The sequence below is a fragment of the Eublepharis macularius genome, chromosome 19 (assembly GCF_028583425.1).
Source record: "Eublepharis macularius isolate TG4126 chromosome 19, MPM_Emac_v1.0, whole genome shotgun sequence".
NCBI classification, from domain to species: domain Eukaryota; kingdom Metazoa; phylum Chordata; class Lepidosauria; order Squamata; family Eublepharidae; genus Eublepharis; species Eublepharis macularius.
The window spans coordinates 13,440,305-13,462,006 of NC_072808.1; the positions used below are offsets into that span (position 1 = coordinate 13,440,305).

The 21,702-nt window shown below is 46.5% G+C and overlaps 1 protein-coding gene across 1 annotated transcript; it reads left to right on the forward strand.

Annotated features, from left to right (window-relative positions):
* Positions 1-1,872: 1,872 nt before the first annotated feature.
* Positions 1,873-12,160, forward strand: PGLS (6-phosphogluconolactonase). Its single transcript, XM_055003590.1, has 5 exons — positions 1,873-2,230; positions 4,664-4,771; positions 5,370-5,471; positions 7,070-7,210; positions 11,648-12,160. The coding sequence occupies exons 1-5, from the start codon at positions 1,922-1,924 to the stop codon at positions 11,783-11,785; spliced, it is 798 nt and encodes a 265-aa protein (XP_054859565.1). The 5' UTR covers positions 1,873-1,921; the 3' UTR covers positions 11,786-12,160.
* Positions 12,161-21,702: the final 9,542 nt, after the last annotated feature.

The following is a 21,702-nucleotide window of genomic DNA, read 5'->3' on the forward strand; positions in this document are numbered from 1 at the left end:
GTAGGGTATGAGCTTTCGTGAGCCACAGCTCCCTTCTTCATCTGAGTCACAGCTCGCTTCTTACATCATCTGAAGAAGTGAGTTGTGGCTCACAAAAGCTCACACCCTACCACAATTTTTTTTAGTCTTATAGGTGCTACTGGACTCTTGCTCTTTTCTACTGCTGGACAGACAGACTAACATGGCTACCCGTCTTGCTCTATCTCCTGGAGAAGCATTCGTGAAACTCATAGGGGCAGTATAAGGGAAAAAACTACTTTCCCCACTATACCATTGTTCTTCCTGTATCTCCCTCATGTTCAAGGAAAACATGATGGTCAGCTGTGCTTACTTATACAATGCAAAACTTATATAAAGCAAAGACTTTTGCTGAAGCTCCATTAACTTTCCCCTCCTCTTTATGTAATAAAAAGCTAGCAGAGGTAACCATTTTGTGGTCACTTCTGGCTTTGACTCAGTCTCTTGTTCTGCTTTTTACAGTGAATACCTCAGCTTCCACAGCTAGTTCTTCCGACTTCACGATTGCAAAGCTTTAGCCTGGAAAAATATTGTGAGCTCAGTAATTGTTGTTTTACAATATACCTTTAATTTCTGATACCTGTCCGGGGGAACACCCATAACCGGAGCTATGTACAATAGCAAACTTTGAAGCAAATAATCCTTAAAATTAGTACTTTTTGGTTTTTTATAGATGCAAAGCGAGTATCATTGTATCTCATAGAAAGTGTTTCAAAAATATAAGGAAGGGGATGGTGGAGTGAAACACTGCGTTTGATAGATTCTCTTATGTACAACTATTTGTTTTATACAATTATGTTATATAATCCCTTTTTCTATATCCCCTCTTTCTACGATTTTGATTTTTAAAATAAAAATTATATTACAAAAACCATTCTCAAATAAAACTTTTGTGCACTGTAAAGTATTTCAATGGTGCCCATGCAAATCCACTGGCATTCCTGGCTCCCATTATATCTAGTGGGCCTTCAAGCATCTCCCATAGTTCCCAGTGGTCATTCTTGTCATTCATTTTAGCATATCCGAGTTTTAGGTACTGAAATTGTTGCGAGACTAGGGTTGCCAGCCTCCAGGTGGTAGCTGGAGATCTCCTGGAAATACAGCTGATCTCTAGAGACCAGGTCCCCTGGAGAAAATGACTGCTCTGAAGGTTGAACTCTAACCCCATTATACTCCACTGAGGCCTCTCCACTCCAAAGCCCCGCCCCCTCTAGGCTCCACCCCCAAATCTCCAGGAATTTCCCAACCTGGACTTGGCAACCCTATGTGAGACACTTTCTCCCCTTTATTTTGTGTGTGCATGACTGTGCATAGCTATTCTGGGAGTTAGTTCTAGAATTGATTACGTTTTGCTTCAGTATCTCTACTATGTCTTGGATCCTTGCTAATGCTATGTCTTTAAACTTGTATATGTTTACCTTATGGTATTGTATTGAAATGTACTTACTTGATACTGATTGTATTAACCTCATACTATGTAATCCACCTTGAGTCTCAGTGAGAAAGGCGGACTATAAATGACTTAAATGAATAAATAAAAAGGGAAGGCAGAAATTAAAAGTAGCCAAAGCCTGGGGCGCTATCTTTCTGCTTGCAGGCGGTTGCGATGGGCGCCTGCCGGTTGCCTGGGTGACGCACACCGCACACGCTTCAGTCGGGGCGGCTCTTCCGTCCCCAGCTCAGGGCCTTCGTCTCTTCCGCCATGGCACTGGCTATCCCTTCACCCACTTCCGGCGGCAACACAGGCACGTCGCCGGCTCCCCCTTTCCCAAGCCCTTACTCCGCTTCCGCCCGCCGCTGGGCGCTTCCGCCCGGGTCCTCTCCCTCCGCGCTATGGGCCCCCCGGGCGCCGCGGCCGCGCCTTCCGGTTCCCCCTGCCTGCGCCTCCCCCCTCCGGCCCGCCATGCCCGGCTCCTCCGCCTCCCGGCGCGGCCCGCCCGCCGCCGCCGCCTCGCCGCCGCCTCAGGTCTCGGTCTTCCCTTCCCCGCAGGAGCTGGGCTCGGCCTTGGCCCAGCTGGTGGCCCAGCGCGAGGCTCAGTCCGGGGCCGGCGGCGGGCGCTTCTCGCTGGGCCTGTCCGGGGGCAGCCTGGTGCGGATCCTGGCCCAGGAGCTGCCTGCCGCCGCCGCCGACCCGGCCCGCTGGCTGGTGGCTTTCGTGGACGAGCGCCGGGTCCCGCTGGAGGACCCCGAGAGCAACTACGGCGCCTACAAGGTGGGGTGCCAGCTCCAGGGCGGGAGATCCCGGGAGTCCTGGGGTGGAGCCTGGAGAGGGCGGGGTTTGGGAGGGGAGGGACCCTCCAAAGCAGCCATTTGCTCCAGGGGAACTGCTCTCTGTTTCCTGGAGATGCAATTCCGGGAGATCACCACCTGGAGGTTGGCAACTGTAGTTGAGGGGCTGTCCCCCCTCTGGAGCTGCTTTCTAGGAGAATTCCCTCGAGGAAGAGCTTCTCCCTCCAGTGGACGGGGAGCAAGGCCACAACGACAGGGCAACCGCAGCACCTACGTTACAATAAACACTTGTGCAGTCCTCGAATGCTGCCGCGCATGCATGCACAGCCTACACCTGATCTCATCTTTGGGTGTGCCCTGAGTAATTCAGGTCACATCCGTTTCTGTTTGTATGCGGCATCACACATGCGTGCAGGTGCTTGCAAGAGAGCTTTTCGCACATTACCAACTGATGCGTACTGGGAGCCCGTCGATAGCGCGTTGCAGGAGCGTGCATTGCCTGCAGTACTGTTGATATGCACGGTTGCTGTGTTGAGTGAAGGGGCAATGGCCATGTTTATCATGTACTTAACCTCCGTAAATACGACTTGACCGCTGGGTTTTCATCACATATATTGAGGCAACACTTGCATGATAAATACATACTTGGTCCCTGCTGTACATGGAAGATTGTGGGTAGCGTGTGCTCCTGTTATACATGGCTGAGGTTCTCCTGATATTATAATATCTGAAAAAGCCTACAGCCAGCATGAGTTCACTTTAAAAATTCAGCACTGAGGGACCAGTGCTGAATAATCCTGGGTCTTAAATCCCACATTCAGCTGTACATGCATTTAAAGTAACTAGAATGTATTCAGTGCATTTACAAAAAGAAATATAATGTACATTGTACATAGACTGAAACAGATCTGGTGTAATGTGTGCACAGGGCTCTAAACTTTACATTCAAATACTGATTCTTGGTTTTATTTTTAAAAGGAATATGCGATGGCTGTTCCTTCCCAACACGCATAATTTTGTTACAAACTTATCAGTACGCTGTCATCAGTTGTCATATCTTGCAATGTGGGAGGCTGTGTTCGTTTCCATTGCTTCCGTCATATTTTCATGCCTCTGATATTAAATAAATCTTGAGCATATGTATCCATTCACTTTTCTTTGGAAAAGACCATTTTCCAGTGACTAGCAAATACCCAACTTGTGGCCAGTAATATATGCAAAACAAGTTCCTGAATTTTCTTATTATTGTTGCTGCATGATTTAACATTAAAACAGTAATATTACTGTATTTTGTTCACATTCATACGACTGTTTGTATGTGGCATCACACATGCGTGCAGGTGTTTGCAAGAGAGTTCACGTTACATAATTGCATAATCCATAACTGTATTATGTATGTTCATTGTAATGAGTTGGGACTACTGCTTTTCTCTGTACGCTTGCTGGATTATACTTTAATTGGATTCATCCCATGTATAATTGAATGTACAATTTTAAACATTTATCCAGGTACTAGTGGCCAGTTATATCTTTAAAATGAATGCATGTTGGCACTTTCTTACAAGCAGATTATAGGCGTACGTACAAGATGTATGTGCTTTGGGTGTAACGTGTACAGGGTTTCCGTGGACATCCTTAAGTCCTATTGTTCTTTTACTTTCAAAGCGGGACTGCATACCTGGGATTTCTTTGCAGTTCAAGCATAGCTGATGTATGGTGTGAGGGCACTTCTGAGTAAGAATAAAAGAAGGACTTTGCTGAGCCAGATCCACCAATTCTGACATCCTCTGCAAGAATCCAGCAACAAACAGGCGTTAGTTGGTCTATTAGTAGGCCAGTCAACCTTCTAACCACCCATCTTGAACTGGCTGCTTGAGTGTTTGGTCTCGCAATCAGTGTCCTCGAGCTTGTCCGATTGAGCTTCGGTCTTGTGTGGTTTTTTTAATTTTGTTTTTCAACTAGAATCCTTGTGATTTGATAACATGATTCACCTTGCAAACTCGTGATTCTTAAGGTACAGCACATTCGTGTTACGCCAGAGGCAACAGCTGTGTCAGGTTGTAGCGTTTGTGCTGTGAGATGAGCGAAAAATCTGATTGAAGCTGAGCAGGAGTTCTCAGAAGAGAATGGAGATGGATCTCTTTTCTCCTCCCAATGGCTGTTGGTAGCCAAGTTTCTTTCGCCTAATTCTTCAGAGTAGAGAATTTTAATCAATGTGCCGAGAAAGGTGGGTATTGCCTTTAGTTCAAACACCTCTCCTGGTACCTCTGCTGAAATTTCCCAGGCTTCCAGTTATAGTCCTTTGCAAACGTTTACACTGTGAGTTTGTAGGCAACGCTGGAGACACTATCAAAGTTATAAACGCGGATCGGTTATTTGTTGGTTGTGACGGGGTTTATTTCTTTATCTGTTTCAGACTTACCTCTTCTCTAAAATCGCCATACCCGAGGACCAAATAGTCGTCATTAACCCGTCGTTACCTGTAGAAGAGGCAGCCGCAGATTATGCAGCGAAGCTGAAAGAGGTATGGCTAGAAGGTGTGTGTGAGCGTGTGTGGGCAGGCACTCTCTTGTTGGCGTTCCAGGCTTCATATTTTGACGATCGGTGGACCACAAAGCATTAGCTAGGACAAGAAAGTTACTTCCAAATCCCTACTGGGGGACCTTTTCAAGCATATCCTACAAGTTGAGCCTGGTTTTGTTTCTTGATGATATGCAAAGATTGCTAGAACTGATTGACTTGTAAGACTGTCATGATCGTGGGACATTTTACCCCAATAGCTTGAAATCTGAAATACGGTACATCCATAGCACAAGATGTCCAGACTTCCTGAAAAAGCTTTTTGCTCAAAAGGAAAAAAGGGCTCCTGTTGGCTGGCTGTTGGGTGGTGGCTTCTGCTGGGTTTGGGGGGAATATATTGGCAAGGTGAGAACTGCTGTAGCACAGAGGTTAAGTGGTTCGGCTGCGAATCAGCACTCTACTGGTTCGAATCCCACTACTGCCATGAGCTCAGTAGGAGGCCTTGGGTAAGCCACTCCTCTCAGCCCCAATGATAATAATAATCTTGGATGATTTCTATCCCTTCCCTTGTCTTGCTGACTGTTCTTGTGTTGCCCCTGCAGGCCTTCCAGGGTGAAGATATGCCTGTGTTTGACCTCTTGATCTTGGGAGTAGGACCAGATGGACACACCTGCTCTCTCTTCCCGGATCATCCCCTCTTACAGGTGAGTCAGGGCGAGGCCTGGAGGTGAGACGAGGCCGTGCATCCTAGGTCAAATAAGGGACAGGGCAGGCTAGCACTGAGCCAGGTAACAGAGCTGGATGTTCCAGACGGCCGAATGGAATTGGATTAAGGCTTATCGGTATCTCAGTCTGTCCCCCAAATGACGTTCGCTTTTAAAAGAGATGGTTTAACCTCACACACAAATAGACAAAAGGAATAAGAACCTCTAATGGACAGGGAAAAAAGTAGGTACTGGAGGTCAGATAGGAATATGCCTATAATGCAAAATAGCACAATGATACATTAATTTATGAAAACATCATAGTATGGTAAGATATGTACAATGAGGAATTAACAAGCTACAAAGACATACAGGAAAACTACTGCAATAGAACATATGCAATGGAGAACTAACAAGCTACAAGGACACACAAAAAGACAGAATGCCAGCTATGTTCCTGTTTTGATGTGTAAATCTTCCTTAGTCCTAAGCAACGTTGAGCAAGTAATTTTGAAGATAAAAGTTCAAAAGCTAATAGGGTATTATAACTTCAAAAGATAAATGTCCTGGCTTCAGTCTTCATCGGTCATGAATAATCTTACAGTTGGAAGCCTGTTATATACATTTATAAACAGAATGAATTCTAACAATTGAAACAATTCTGCATTTCTTGGTGAGCCTCAAGATAGATTACACAAGTTAAAATGATAAAATGTGAACCCTAGAGAACATGCAGCCAATGGGGAGCAGGACTAAATTGGAGAGCTGTGCACTAGAGATGGGCACAAACCGAAATATGAACCAAAATTCATGATGAACCCGGCCAGTTTGTGGTTTGTGAACCAGCGGTTTGTCAGATCCCATTTCTGATGAACCGCCACGATCTTTAGATTGATTCGTTTGGTTCGTTTTTCAGTTCATCTCTGCAGACAGCCTGGAGCTGATCAATCATTTTTCTAGGCAACAGGGGATGGACTTCCAGTAGACCTTCTGCTGACCTGGAAGTGGTGATTTGCTGACCCGGAAGTGACATTTTCACGAACCAATTCATGAACCGGGGCAGGTTCATGAAAGTTCGTGGTTCGTGAAACGTCATGAACCACGTGGTTCTTTTTTTCTGGTTCATGCCCATCTCTACTGTGCACTTAAAAACTGCATCATGCATACAAATAATGAAACAGGTGAATTGCCCAGCTGGCAAGCAATGTGATAAACAGTGTTGTAAGGACTAAGTGGGGGAAGAGAGGCTGCCAAGGATATTGCCTTGCTGTGCTCCTTGAGTGAAGGGGCAGGATAAAAATGTTGATAGATCCATGCATACTAGAAAGAAGATTTACTCACTCACGTGTCCCCGTATATTCTGTTTCTGATCTTTTGTTTATTGCCTAATGTTATTTTCTGTTTTAATAAAATGATATAATTGAAAAAAAAAAGAAATCTGGTTGCCTACAGAAAAAACATTTATGTATGAACTGAATGGAAACTCAGAGACGACTGCTTGGAATGATGGGTCCTGTAGGGCTTAGAGGCTGCTGTGTCAGGCAGACCCCCTAATCCGCCTACCTTCCTACTGTTTCATGATCTCTTTCTCTTGGCAGGAGCGAGAGAAGATAGTGGCTGCCATTAGTGATTCTCCAAAGCCGCCCCCCGAGCGGATCACGCTGACCCTGCCGGTTCTGAATGCGGCCAGGAGCGTGGTGTTTGTTGCCACCGGGGACAGCAAGGCTGCTGTGATAAAGGTAAATGCCAGAACCCCCCAAGGCTAGAATACTTAACGTGGGTCGGTTGACGGGCTGAGCCATCTTGCTCAGGAGTTAAAGGGGCCCTTTGACTATTCATACACCCTCCTGATTGCCTCTTTTAGAAAGCCCAAAAAAGGAGCAGATTCCCTCGATTGATGTAAAGCAGAGAGTTGAATTCACTAGAGTGTTTTGGTGGATGGAAGGATTTATGCCAGTGGAGCACGATTTTCTCACTTCCTCCCTCCCACTGCGGCCCCAAATTCCCCCTAAAATGCTATTGTGGTCCCCTTGTCCCCCGGGAACGGAAAATCATCATCCAAAGGCAGAAATCCATCTGTAGAAATGTCCTGGTGGGTCCAGAGGGATAAAAATGTTCTTGGGACCTGCTAACCTACTGACTTTCCTTGCCTTCCCAAGAATGGAAAAATATATTAAAACGAGCCCAATAGGGATGTGCGTTTCGGCATTCAGAATGCCGAAAGAATGCCGAAACAAAAGTGTTTCGGCTTCTTTCGGGGAATGCCGAAACGTTTCGGGGAATGCCGAAACGTCTCGGGTAGCCGAAAGAAAAAAGCCGAAACGTTTCGGGATTCTTTCGGCTTTCTTTCGGCTTTTCTATGGGAAAATGCCTCCGTCTTCCAGGACGCCTGGAGGAGGCATTTTCCCACCGAATAAGCCCAAAATTGGTGGGGACCTTCCTCTAACCCTTCTCTAACAACCACCCAAGTTTCAGACAGATTGGACTTTGGGGGGCCATGTTATGGCCCCCCAAAGCAGGTCCCCCCATCCTCCCATAAGAAAGCGAAGGAGCAGCATATTGTTAGCATGCTGCTGCTGATCTTTCTTCATTATTTCCTATGGGGAAAAAATGAAGAGGCAGGCTTCCTTTGCCAGGGGTGGCATTTTGCATGCAAAATGCCCCCCAGCCCTCAGGGGCCCTTCTCCCACCCCTCCTCCCACCCCCCACCAAGGCTCAGCCTGCTCCCACTTGGGGGGGCCATTTCATGGCCTCCCCAAGTAGGTGCTCTAATCTCTACCACTGACAGCTGGGGGAGGCTTGTGTTGCCAGGGGTGGCATTTTGCATGCAAAATGCCCCCCAACCCTCTGGGGCCCTTCTCCCACCCCTCCTCCCACCCCCCACCAAGGCTCAGCCTGCTCCCACTTGGGGGGGGGGCATTTCATGGCCTCCCCAAGTAGGTGCTCTGCTCTCATCTCTACCACTGACAGCTGGGGGAGGCTTGTGTTGCCAGGGGTGGCATTTTGCATGCAAAATGCCCCCCAGCCCTCTGGGGCCCTTCTCCCACCCTTCCTCCCACCCCCCACCAAGGCTCAGACTGCTCCCACTTGGGGGGGCCATTTCATGGCCTCCCCAAGTAGGTCCTCTCAGCCCCTAAAGTCCACCCCTTACAGCCCCACACAAACCCAATTCCCCCCCAGCTGCCACACACAGACCCAAATCCCCACATTAGCCCCTCACAGACCCAAATCCACCCCCACCTGCCCCACACCCATAACCCCAGGAACAGGCTGGCAAAGGCCAGCCCTCTCCCTTTGTTCCCTATGCTGGGAACTTCTAAACTCTCTTTCCCTGGGCAATTCTGCACAGCCCAGGGGTGCCACAATGGTGGGCACACTTCTGAGTGCCAGCTGGTCCCTGTGAAAGAGCACCTGAACCACAGACACCCTCCCTCAAATTCCCCCACCACCTACAGAGATGGCTGGCCAGCCAGCCCCATTGTTCCCTATGATGGGAACCAACTGCACAACAAAGAATAAAACAAGAACAACACAAAATAAAGTTTTAAAAAAATTATATTCTCCCTTCCAAAGTACAAGTAGGCAAAGCATTATGACACATTACACCAGCAGTCCCCCACACAGAAAAATTAAAACAAAACTCACTTAACATCAGAGAATCACAAAGCATGATTCCTGTCAAAAACACTTTATTTCTTGAACAGCTTTAGGTTACACAGCAGGGGGGAACACCAAAGGGCATGGAAGCACTATCTTACACAAAAATAACACAACTCACTTCACATCAGAGAATCACAAAGCACAATTCCTGTTAAAACACTTTATTTCTTGAACAGCTTTAGGTTACACAGCAGGGGGGAACACCAAAGGGCATGGCAGCACTATCTTACACAAAAATAACACAACTCACTTAACATCAGAGAATCACAAAAACACAATTCCTGGCAAAAACACTTTATTTCTTGAACAGCTTTAGGTTACACAGTAGGAGGGCACAACAGGGCATGATAGCAATGTACTACAAAAAATAATACAACCCACTTCACCGTTTTTGACAGCAATTGTGTTTGTGTGATTCTCTGATGTGAAGTGAGTTGTGTTATTTTTGTGTAGTACACTGCTTTCCTGCTCTGTGGTGCCTTCCTACTGTGTAACCTAAAGCAGTTACAGAAATAAAGTGCTTTTGACAGCAATTTTTTGGGGTGATTCTTTAATGTGAAGTGAGTTGTGTTATTTTTGTGTAAGATAGTGCTGCCATGCCCTTTGGTGTTCCCCCCTGCTGTGTAACCTAAAGCTGTTCAAGAAATAAAGTGTTTTTGACAGGAATCATGCTTTGTGATTCTCTGATGTTAAGTGAGTTTTGTTTTAATTTTTCTGTGTGGGGGACTGCTGGTGTAATGTGTCATAATGCTTTGCCTACTTGTACTTTGGAAGGGAGAATATAATTTTTTTAAAACTTTATTTTGTGTTGTTCTTGTTTTATTCTTTGTTGTGCAGTTGGTTCCCATCATAGGGAACAATGGGGCTGGCTGGCCAGCCATCTCTGTAGGTGGTGGGGGAATTTGAGGGAGGGTGTCTGTGGTTCAGGTGCTCTTTCACAGGGACCAGCTGGCACTCAGAAGTGTGCCCACCATTGTGGCACCCCTGGGCTGTGCAGAATTGCCCAGGGAAAGAGAGTTTAGAAGTTCCCAGCATAGGGAACAAAGGGAGAGGGCTGGCCTTTGCCAGCCTGTTCCTGGGGTTATGGGTGTGGGGCAGGTGGGGGTGGATTTGGGTCTGTGAGGGGCTAATGTGGGGATTTGGGTCTGTGTGTGGCAGCTGGGGGGGAATTGGGTTTGTGTGGGGCTGTAAGGGGTGGACTTTAGGGGCTGAGAGGACCTACTTGGGGAGGCCATGAAATGGCCCCCCCCAAGTGGGAGCAGTCTGAGCCTTGGTGGGGGGTGGGAGGAAGGGTGGGAGAAGGGCCCCAGAGGGCTGGGGGGCATTTTGCATGCAAAATGCCACCCCTGGCAACACAAGCCTCCCCCAGCTGTCAGTGGTAGAGATGAGAGCAGAGCACCTACTTGGGGAGGCCATGAAATGCCCCCCCAAGTGGGAGCAGGCTGAGCCTTGGTGGGGGGTGGGAGGAGGGGTGGGAGAAGGGCCCCAGAGGGTTGGGGGGCATTTTGCATGCAAAATGCCACCCCTGGCAACACAAGCCTCCCCCAGCTGTCAGTGGTAGAGATTAGAGCACCTACTTGGGGAGGCCATGAAATGGCCCCCCCAAGTGGGAGCAGGCTGAGCCTTGGTGGGGGGTGGGAGGAGGGGTGGGAGAAGGGCCCCTGAGGGCTGGGGGGCATTTTGCATGCAAAATGCCACCCCTGGCAAAGGAAGCCTGCCTCTTCATTTTTTCCCCATAGGAAATAATGAAGAAAGATCAGCAGCAGCATGCTAACAATATGCTGCTCCTTCGCTTTCTTATGGGAGGATGGGGGGACCTGCTTTGGGGGGCCATAACATGGCCCCCCAAAGTCCAATCTGTCTGAAACTTGGGTGGTTGTTAGAGAAGGGTTAGAGGAAGGTCCCCACCAATTTTGGGCTTATTCGGTGGGAAAATGCCTCCTCCAGGCGTCCTGGAAGACGGAGGCATTTTCCCATAGAAAAAAGCCGAAAGAATGCCGAAATAATGCCGAAAGAATCCCGAAAGCCGAAAGCCGAAAGAGATTCTTGTTTCGGCTTTCGGCTTTAACGATAGAGAATCTTCTTTCGGCTTTCTACTTTCGGCTATAGCCGAAAATTTTTGGCTTGCACACCCCTAGAGCCCAACTGTGAAGTCAGATAATAATAACATACTTTGTAAACTGCTCTGAGTGGGCGTTAAGTTGTCCTGAAGGGCGGCATATAAATCAATTATCATCATCATCATCATCATCATTATTATAAGTCTGAATCCGTCCAAGGTTCATTTCTGTAACAACAAACTGCAGTTTGTTGTCCCAGCTGAATAGAGCCGCTGCATACTTGACACCTACCAACCGGCTGGATTTAAAACGTGTTTTCTGGCCTGTGAAAATCGAGGTCTACGTTCATCCTGTTTAAACGTGGGGAAGGGAAAAGATTCTGAACATTCCTATATATTGAGTAGAGTTTGCAAATTGTTGACTTTGAAAGTTCTAACGTCCTGTTTCTTGGGGCAGCGCATACTGGAAGGCAACGAGGAGGACCCTCTGCCAGCCGCCTTGGTCCAGCCGCACACTGGGAAGCTGTACTGGTTTTTGGACGAGCCGGCTGCCAAGGAGTTGACTATTCCCTTCGAGAAGCACTCCATCTTGTAGAAGCTCACGTTCCACAACCTTTCCGGTTGGGGAAGTCCACCAAGTGCGGGAAGCGGGTAGAGCCCGGCCCGCCGACATTCCAGGTCACAGTCTCCACGTCTGGTCGTAGCGCTCAGGAGCAGCACTAAACTAACACTGTTTTTCCTTCTCTCTCTCTCTCTCTCTCTCTCTTTGATTTTAAGAAGTGGTACATTTGTGGAGCACTGTGTTAACAAATATGGTAATTTCTTTAGCCGGGACAAAGTGTGTTATGGGAGCACTCGCGTCCAGCTACTAGTTGTCAAGGGAGTCGCAGGGAACAGCGTTACCGTCTTTTATCATGTGAACGGTCTAATGTGGTGTCAAGTGAATGCACAATTAAAGGTGTCAATTGAAGCGGCTTGGTCCTTGGTCTGTGTCCCCGCCCCTTTCTGTGTCCAGCTTTTCTTTAAAGACAAAATATCGCAAAACGGTGGGGCCGTTCTTCTTTCTGGACCCCACTCTGCTGGTGTTAGGTGTGAATGTCCATTTGATGCAGAACACATTCGGGGGTTTACATGAACTGCAACCTGCTTTGGGAGCATTTGGGATTGATTTTGGCTAGAAAGAGCTAAGAGGATATAGGATCTAAGAAGCTGTCAGATAGTGAATCAGAGAATATCATCAAGACAGTCCAATCTTACGGTGATGTTCTTTGTTGATCCACATTCTACTGAATGAGGGTACCAGGTACTTCACGTATAGCCAAAGTACTACGAGTTCTCTGATAACGAAAGCCAGGAAAAACGGAATCTCGAGAGATCCATATGAAGTATACAGATCGAGTAACTTCTGTGTTTGGCCTGCTTTGCACCATTTATTCTGATTTCTGCTAGACCAGGGGAACTGCACGGTACCCGAGCTAATGTCTGCCGATTGAGCAGGGAAAAAAAGTTATATCACTTTTAATAGAGCGGAAATGAGTGAAGATGAGCATCTGTAGCTTTTTCAGGGCACGAAGTCAGACAATAGCACCTGCTAATTGCTGCAGATTGAACTGATGCGTAAGGGAACAGCTAGAAGGGTCAGTTTAAAAGCTGGCCACCCTAGCCCAAGCCCCTCTTCTCAGGGAAATCTTTATTTAGCCACTTCTGAAATGTCACAACAGCACAACAGGAGAGAGAATCTCGGAGAGAAATGACAGAAACAAAAGCAAGATTACCTGCGATATACTGACTAAGATGTAATAAGACACAGTGAATAGAGCAATAAAGCAAGGGAAACAACGAGTCCTTCTGTGGAAAATATTCTAATATAGAAATGTATCGTTCTATGTCTGTCATCTACGGTCTCTGTACCCAAAGTGAGTAAATTCTTAACGTGCTACTGCAAATGGGTGAAGGATATACTCACTGGAAACACAGAACACAAATAGTTAAGGTGCTAGTCCTCAAAGAGTAATCATATTGCACATGGAAATATTAAAGTGCGTGAATAGCAGCTTATAACAAATGTAGTCTACAGAGCATATCCAACAATCCAACAGTAAAGAAGGTCCAAAAGGCACTTATATCACATTGGTATTAGAGGAAATAAGACTTGATCTCCGAGAGGAGCTTTGTGATGTTGTCTGTGCTGTCAAGCCTGGGAGATGAGGCTTCAGGCATGCCGGGCCATCGCAACCCCTGGACCGCTTTCCCTCAGGCACAGAAGTTCACAGCCACAAAGTCGCTCCAGAGGGAAATGAAAACTGGATGGGGTGAGGGAGAGATTCAAGGGCTACACAATGAAAGGTGAAGGCAGATGAACTGCCAGAAGGGAGCGAGTGGACCTCCTTCTGTGAGCTGCAGTAGAGCTGGGATGCTGAGTGGGAACAGTGGGTGTATCTGTGTAGACAGATCGGAAGGCCAAGAGAGAAACTGAGGGAATACTTGACTGAGAGATTGGCAGCTTCTCTGCAGCTTCAGTGTCAAGTGAGAACTGTCATAAATAATACGATGACAGAAAGATGGGTTAGTATGGGGGTGGGAACCAGTGTGTGGATATTGAGTAGCTCCTGCAGTTTGGAGCCAGTAGTGGTTAAGATCGTGGGACTCTAATCTGGAAAACCAGGTTTGATTCTCTACTCTTCCACTTGAAGCCAGCTGGGTTATCTTGGGTCAGTCGCAACTTCCAGGAGCTCTCTCAGCCCCACCCACCTCACAGGGTGTTTTGTTGTGGGGATAATAATAATGTACTATGTAAACCGCTCTGGGTGTTAAGTCATCCTGACGGGCGGTATATAAATCGAATGTTGTTATTATTATCAAGTAGGAGTTCTGAGAACAACAAGACTAGAGCAACAGATCAAATTCAGCTGATCGATTGATTGATCTCCTGGAAATATATTTTTCAGCCATACAGAGAAGGCTGAATCTGAGTGTTCAGAAGAAAAGATGGGGGGGAATGAAGTTGTACCATCAGGTGACTGCTTATATAACCATCCCTACGTAATCATTCTTTTGGTATCAAGATAGGCAAGGTGCATATCTGGCTGAATACTCAGGGGCAGCTGCTGGTTTGTATGGACTCCCAGATGGGAGACCTATTGTCTCCCCCTGCCAGCAATCATGTTTGCTCTCATAATTCAGCATCCTCGCTGATCTAGCAAGAATATCACAGACGCGACCCGCTCCCACAAAAGTGATGCCTGCAGCAGAATTTGGATAGCTCTTGCTCCGTCCTACCTGAGGGCTCAACTGCTAAGTGCATTGGAGGCAAGACAGAGCCAGAACTCTGCAACCCCAGCATTCATTCATTCATTCATTCATTCATTCATTCATTCATTCATTCATTCATTCATTCATTCATAGTCCGCCTTTCTCACTGAGACTCAAGGCGGATTACACAGTGTGAGATTAGTACAATCCGCATCAAGTACATTTCCATACAGTATCAAGGACATTTCTGTTAACAATGCCATAGGGTAAATAGATACAAGTTAAAAAAGACATGGCATGAGCAAGAACCCAATACAAAGTAGAAGAAAATACTGAAACAGAACACAAGAATTGACATTAGATAACTTAAAGCACAGGTAGTACATATTTGAAGCAACAGATAGTATGTAAGGCAACATAATGGTGAAGTCTATGGTTCCTAACTCATTAGCAAAACATCTGAGACCCCATCCCTACAATATAGCCCTCACATTTGAGTAAAAAGACTTTTTGAATAATTCAGGTTTGCATGATAGAATCATTTTTTTTCTGGAACATCACACCTGAGAAAGAGTCCTGTATAGCTTGAAAGCTTGGTCCCAGTGTTTTACATCTTAGCTGATCCAAATAAAGGTCTTGTCACCTACTTCATATGGACCATGGTGATGATGAGCTGTGTGACTGCATTTAATTGGGTGCTGTATTTCTAGCAAGATGCCACTAGGTGGCGCCCTTGGATCATACTTGTGGGTCAAATTTGCTAAACCTTTTCAGCAAGGTTACTTGATACCTTTCATTTCATTTTCGTTTTCCTAAGTCTGAGTCTTCTTCACGCATGTTCAGCCCTCTTGCGACTGTAGGCTCAGTTTCTCCCCTCCCAACTTTATTGTAGCATAAGCTTTCAAGAACCACAGCTCTCTTTGTCAGGTGCATGGAGAGCTGTGGTTCTCAAAAGCTTATGCTACAATAAAGTTGGTTAGTCTTTATTGGGTTATGCTACAATAAAGTTGGTTAGTTAAAGGTGCTACTACTAGACTCTTTACTATTTTGCTACTACAGACTAACACGGCTAACTCCTCTGGATCTTTCACTCCTACACCTCTTTAAAGAATGCTGGATTTATGTAAGTACTGTCTACCCTTCCTCTATAACTTTAGTGCTCTGGTGGGCAATTTATTTCCTGGCCCTACTCTTGTGACTTTAATAATGGTCTGACATGCAGAAGTTTAGCAGGTAAAGTTTTTCCAACCACTTTGGACTGGATCTGTGGACATAGCAGTTCCTCTAGCAGAATTGCCAACTCCAGGCTGGAGATTCCTGGAGACTAGAGGGTGGAACCTGGGGAGGGAAATCAGCTGAGTATAATACCATAGTGATTACACATGATTTTAAGTGGTGCTTAACAGATTCTACACATCCCAGAGGGATTCTACACATCCCAGAGGGATTTCCAAAAAAAGGGCAGAGAGATCTGGGATAGCAAGTTACTTGTTCTTTCTCTAATATTTCAAAGTCATGGAGATGGGGTAAAAGCCAGAACGGAATGCGCGTTAAACAGTGGTAATACAAAAAACAGTGGAATGTGTCAAAGTCACCGGAGAACAATATTTTACTATCATTATCACCAACAAAGAGAGGAGAGCCATTGGAGTAAGCAGGACCTGTCTTGAGATTGAATTTCTCCCTGCCCAGGTCTACCTCTTTTTTGTCAGTGCCGAGTCCCAATTTACAGGTTGAACACAAATCTCCCTTATATTGTCAGAGGCAGCATCTCTCCATGGCCTCAGAAGAGGTCTTTCACGTCACCTTCTACCCAATTCTTTTAAATGGAGATGCTGTGGATAGAATTTGGGACCTTCCACATGCAAAGAAGATGCTTTACCATGAAGCCGCCCTGCTCTCTTGCCTGACATTAGATTCTGCCAAATTGTTGGAATTTCTCTCCCCTCCTTGTAACTGCCGCCCTCCGTGTTGAGCAGCTACCCCCTCCTTTCCTTCCCTCACCCAGTTTCTCTCCCTGTTAATGAAAGAATATGGTGTTCACACTGAACCCCTATTTTGCAGCTTGCCTTCTGCGTGCACAACAAAAATTAAAGTGCGCCCATTGTTCTCGCCACAGGGAAGGCGCTTCCAGATGTGGCGGCTACTTGGTCAAACCGGATTCCAGCATTAGAACAGCTGCCAAATTCTTCATCCCTTCTTTTGCTTCCCCCTTTGGTATTAACATTCCCACTGGCTGAGTCCATTTGTACAGCCATGGATTGTCGCACAGTACTAAAATAAACTTGGATCCCTGCTGAGAGGCGGGGGAAAGAGAGAGAGAGAGAGAGAGAGAGAGAGAGAGAGAGAGATTTTGTGTGAGTGGAAGAAGCACTGCAATGTTGTTGTAAGGTCTTGGCAGACCTTGACTGTACATAGATGCACTCTTGAATGAGCTGATTGTTATTCAGTTTTTAAAACTCCCCGACTTGAGATACATTTCCGTTTTGGAATCCTTTGGGGTTTCCTAAGAATTGCAGCCTTCCAGGGTAGCAGCTCAGCAGACAACTGGAAAAGAGGATGAAATAAATCCTCCAGATTGTAAGGAAAAGTTGGGATGATTCTTCATGCATATACTTAACTAGCAACGCAGCCCCATGTGGAGAAAAATACGGGCTCTAGAAAGGGGAGGGCAGGGAGGCTGGAATTCTCTCCTCCTCTGTCACTGATCCTGGCCAGATGTATGCAGGGAGGGTGGGCATGGACACCACCTATGCACCTAACCCTAAGTGAAGGGAGTGGGCATTGCCTCCCGCTCCACTCCTGGTCCTGGCTGGGTGAAGTGATGGACCATGCCACCTTCTCCATGCCTGATCCTGGCCGAGTAAAGCGGAGGTGGGCAGTGCCACCTGCTCTGCTCCTGATCCCGGCTGGGTGAAGAAGGGATGGGCATTGCCTTCTACTTTGCACCTGATTCTGGCTGGGTGAAGTGGGGGGACAATGCCGCCTGCTCCACACCTGATCCAGCTGGGTGAAGGCGGGGGGAGGGCATTGCCACCTTCTTGCCTCCTGATTCCAGATTGGTGAAGGGCAGGTGGACATTGCTACCTGCTCCGCTCCTGATCCAGCTTGGTGAAGGCAAGAGACGGGCATTGTCACCTGCTTTGATCCTGATCTCAGCTAGGTGAAGGTGGGGGTGGGCATTGCCACTTGCTCCACTCCTGATCCCTGCTGGGTGAAGGCAGAGGGTGGGCATTGCCACCTGCTCTGCTCCTGTTCCCAGCCGGGTGAAGGCAGAGGGCAGGCATTGCCACCTGCTTTGCTCCTGATCCCAGCTCGGTGAAGGCGGAGGGCAGGCATTGCCACCTGCTTTGCTCCTGATCCCAGGTGGGTGAAGGCAGGGGATGGGCACTGCCACCTGCTCTGCTCCTGATCCCAGATGGGTGAAGGCGGAGGGCAGGCATTGCCACCTGCTTTGCTCCTGATCCCAGCTCAATGAAGGCGGAGGGCAGGCATTGCCACCTGCTTTGCTCCTGATCCCAGCTCGGTGAAGGCGGAGGGCAGGCATTGCCACCTGCTTTGCTCCTGATCCCAGGTGGGTGAAGGCAGGGGATGGGCACTGCCACCTGCTCTGCTCCTGATCCCAGGTGGGTGAAGGCAGGGGATGGGCACTGCCACCTGCTCTGCTCCTGATCCCAGGTGGGTGAAGGCGGGGGGCAGGCATTGCTACCTTTTCTGTGCCTTAAATCTCCCCTGGGCTCCCTGCCATGGCACGCTCTCTGGCGGTCTGGCTGCCTCGTCTGGGCTTCCCTCCACAGCAGCGCCCTCTGGAGGCACACCAGGGTAGGAAGTGAGTTATCTTGAATACGCTTAGCCTTTTATATAGTAGGACCAGTCAGTTATTCTATACGAACAGAAAAGGAATAAAAATATACAGAACAGAATAAAGAACAGAAAATTCATCCCCGCTTGCTCCTGGTGAGGAGGCCTAACTCTGTTGAAAGCTGTGTGCTCACAATTTGGTTTCTCAGGTCTGATTTGTTTTACAAAACATGTTTCTAGTCCTCATGACAGCAAAGATCATGGATAGCTCAAGGTTGATGAAAGTTGCATTGGTGCAGACAGCAGATGGGAGGGGAGGGGATATGGAGGGCAAGCCTGGGAATGGGATGGTGGTGGTGGGGGGCTTATTTAATTCCTTAGTTCAATCACATCAAAACTATGTGCTCCAGTGCTACAAGAAGCCAAGTATATAAGGGCTGATGTGCTGAAATTATCCTAGGTGTAGAAATAGTAATGGAAAAATGTGAACCCAACCCAAGACAGGCTGGACTTTGCCTTCAAGCATCTAGCAAAATAATCACCTGTTTGTCCTGACAAGCAGTTACGAATCATCTGCAACCAGTAGCTTTGGTACCTTTAAAAAAAAGATGTGCTTGAGATTTGCTTGTTGGCAAACCACAGAATTATAACCCTTTCAAATGGTTTGAGAACGTGTTATGCATGGATAGCTTCTGTCTGAGCTAAATAGAAAAGAGTCCAGTAGCACCTTTCAGACTAACCAACTTCACTGTAGCACAGGGCTTTTTTTCTGGGAAAAGAGGTGGTGGAACTCAGTGCTGGAACTCAGGACCGCACAATGATGTCACTTTGGGTCAGCTGGAACAAGGGGGGAGTTTTTTAAAGTTTAAATCGCCCTTGGCGAAAATGGTCACGTGGCCAGTGGCCCCGCCCCCTGATCTCCAGACAGAGGGGAGTTTAGATTGCCCTCCACACCACTGCGTGGAAGGCGATCTAAACTCCCCTCTGTCTGGAGATCAGGGGGCGGGGCCACCGGCCATGTGACCATTTTCAAGAGGTGCCAGAACTCTGTTCCATCACGTTCCTGCTGAAAAAAAGCCCTGCTGTAGCATAAGCTTTCGAGAACCACAGCTCTCTTCGTCAGATGCATGGTTTCTAGTTATGTGTGTCTATTGGTTGTTGCTTGAAAAAGGGGCATGGCTTGGGTGTATATAGTGGGCTCCTGTTGAGCCATCTGTCTGCTTCCAGACTTCAATAAAGCTGTTACTATGAGCTGAAATCTCAGTATTTAATAAACTTGCTTGTACAAGACATGCAGATGTTGTAGCATTGTCTTTCTCTTTGGAACGATTACATCATTAGTGGAAACACATCAGTTTGGAGAAACTTGAGTTCAGCTAAGGCCTAGTTGCAGGCTGCAGGTGGGGTTTACATAACTGTACGTTCCTTTGGGAGGAAATTTTGTTTCACATAGAAAACTGGCATTCAGTGATGAATGAACACAAAAAACTGCCCTCTATCGATCATATTTTTATTCTAGTCTTCATCCAAGGAGTTTAGGGTTCTCCCATCACCTAGGGTTGCCAACTCCAGGTTGGGAAATTCCTGGAGATTTGAGGGAGGTACCTGGGGAGGGGGGAACTTAGAAAGAGGTGGGAGCTTAGTTGGGATGAGGTACCATCAAATCTGCTCTCTGAAGTTGCCAATTCCTCCAGGACAACTGATCTCTGTCATCTAGAGATGACCTGGAGATTGGCAACAGCACATGACCATGTTGACAACAACTCTGCAGAGTGGCTAAGCTGAGAAAGATTATTTATTGACTTAGAGAATTTCTATGCCCCCTCTCCAACAAATGAAGCTGTCTAAAATAATACTGATAAAACCGTCTGCAGACTCAGAACTGCTAAAAAAGCTTTTTAAAAGCTTTTAAAAGCCTACGTAAAAAAGAAGTATTTTTGCTATGTCTAAAGGCTCGTAAGAGGCCAGCATGAATGGGGAGGGTATTCAAAATAAAAGATAGTGCAAATCACTACAATAGTGCTATTTCTCCTACCCCACCGGTCCTTTAAAAAAAAATTATTTACCTATTTGTTTTTCAGAACAAAGAAGGGTACAAAAAAAAAGAAGGGGAGATAACAGGGTCAGAGGAGCAATAAGATTTTGCACTACGAGAGTTGTTATAATAAAATACAGAGTGCACATATCCAGAGGAGTTAGCCGTGTTAGTCTGTAGTAGCAAAATCAAAAAGAGTCCAGTAGCACGTTTAAGACTAACCAACTTTATTGTAGCATAAGCTTTCGAGAATCACAGTTCTCTTCATCCTCTGACGAAGAGAACTGTGATTCTCGAAAGCTTATGCTACAATAAAGTTGGTTAGTCTTAAAGGTGCTACTGGACTCTTTTTGAGAGTGCACAAAGTATACCTTAATCAAAGTTACATCTCCTATTTCAACTCCTGTGTATCTTCTCGAACTAAATACGATCTTTTTAGTATTCAATTTTAGATCAACTGAAGGTCAAAACAAGCAGTCCCGATGTACATTCTTACTGCTATATCTTAATATGGTCTAATGCTTCTATACAGATTATTTCTATTTAACTTAACTATTTTGCCAAAGTCCATATCATGCATTCTACCTCAACACTAATATTTAACTGATTTCATCTTATCAGATCCTAACCTTATATCCAATCTATAACAACAATATATCAGTATACCATCCTATTCAGGTTTCTAAAACTAAGACATTTAAAGCATTTTATCTGTGCCACACCGTTCCTTATTGATGCAATTCAAAGGCCGTCGTCACACGGCCATAAATTTAGCGCCAAACTAGTGCCATCTCCCGCTGAATGCTCACCTTATTCGGCTCTCTTGCGATTTCGCCATTCTCCCCAATTCACACTTTGTGACTCTTTATGTCGTCTTTATCCACTCCCATGTGAATGCCCTGGATCGACTATGAACGCTTTGCAGCACCAAAATGCTCACTCTCCCCGATCATCTGTCTCACCTAACACTGATTCTCCTGCCCTACACTCCCACAAGCCCCAGCGCAACCCGCAATTAAGCCTCAAAGTAATTTTTTTTAAAAAGTCAGCCTTATAGCGCTATAACGCTATTCTGCCATTGGTGGGAAACCTCTGCTACCTATCACGGTTGGCTTTTGGGCTGGCCCAGCACAACACTGGTATAATAGAAGAGTGATATAGCGCAAATATATGAAAAAAATAATTTTTAAAAAGGGGCGGGATTTTTAGGGACCCGTTTCCGGAGGCACTTTGACTGACTGTCGAATTGCACTTTTCCCTTTTAATGTGAGTGACTGGAAGTGCAAGCGGTCGTCAAAAATGGGAGAATCCGTTCTAATAACGATAACAGACGAAACGATTTCTAGTGCAAAACTGACGAAATAAGGGCCTGTGAGACGACAGCCAAAGGCTATTCAGAAAAGCAAGGCACACCTTTAAACCCC

Bases quoted from the DNA above. Each gene is read 5' to 3' on its own strand.
- PGLS (XM_055003590.1), top strand. From the start codon at position 1,922: ATGCCCGGCTCCTCCGCCTCCCGGCGCGGCCCGCCCGCCGCCGCCGCC. The intron at 2,231-4,663 runs GTGGGGTGCCAG...TATCTGTTTCAG, and splicing joins GCAACTACGGCGCCTACAAG to ACTTACCTCTTCTCTAAAAT. The intron at 4,772-5,369 runs GTATGGCTAGAA...TTGCCCCTGCAG, and splicing joins ATGCAGCGAAGCTGAAAGAG to GCCTTCCAGGGTGAAGATAT.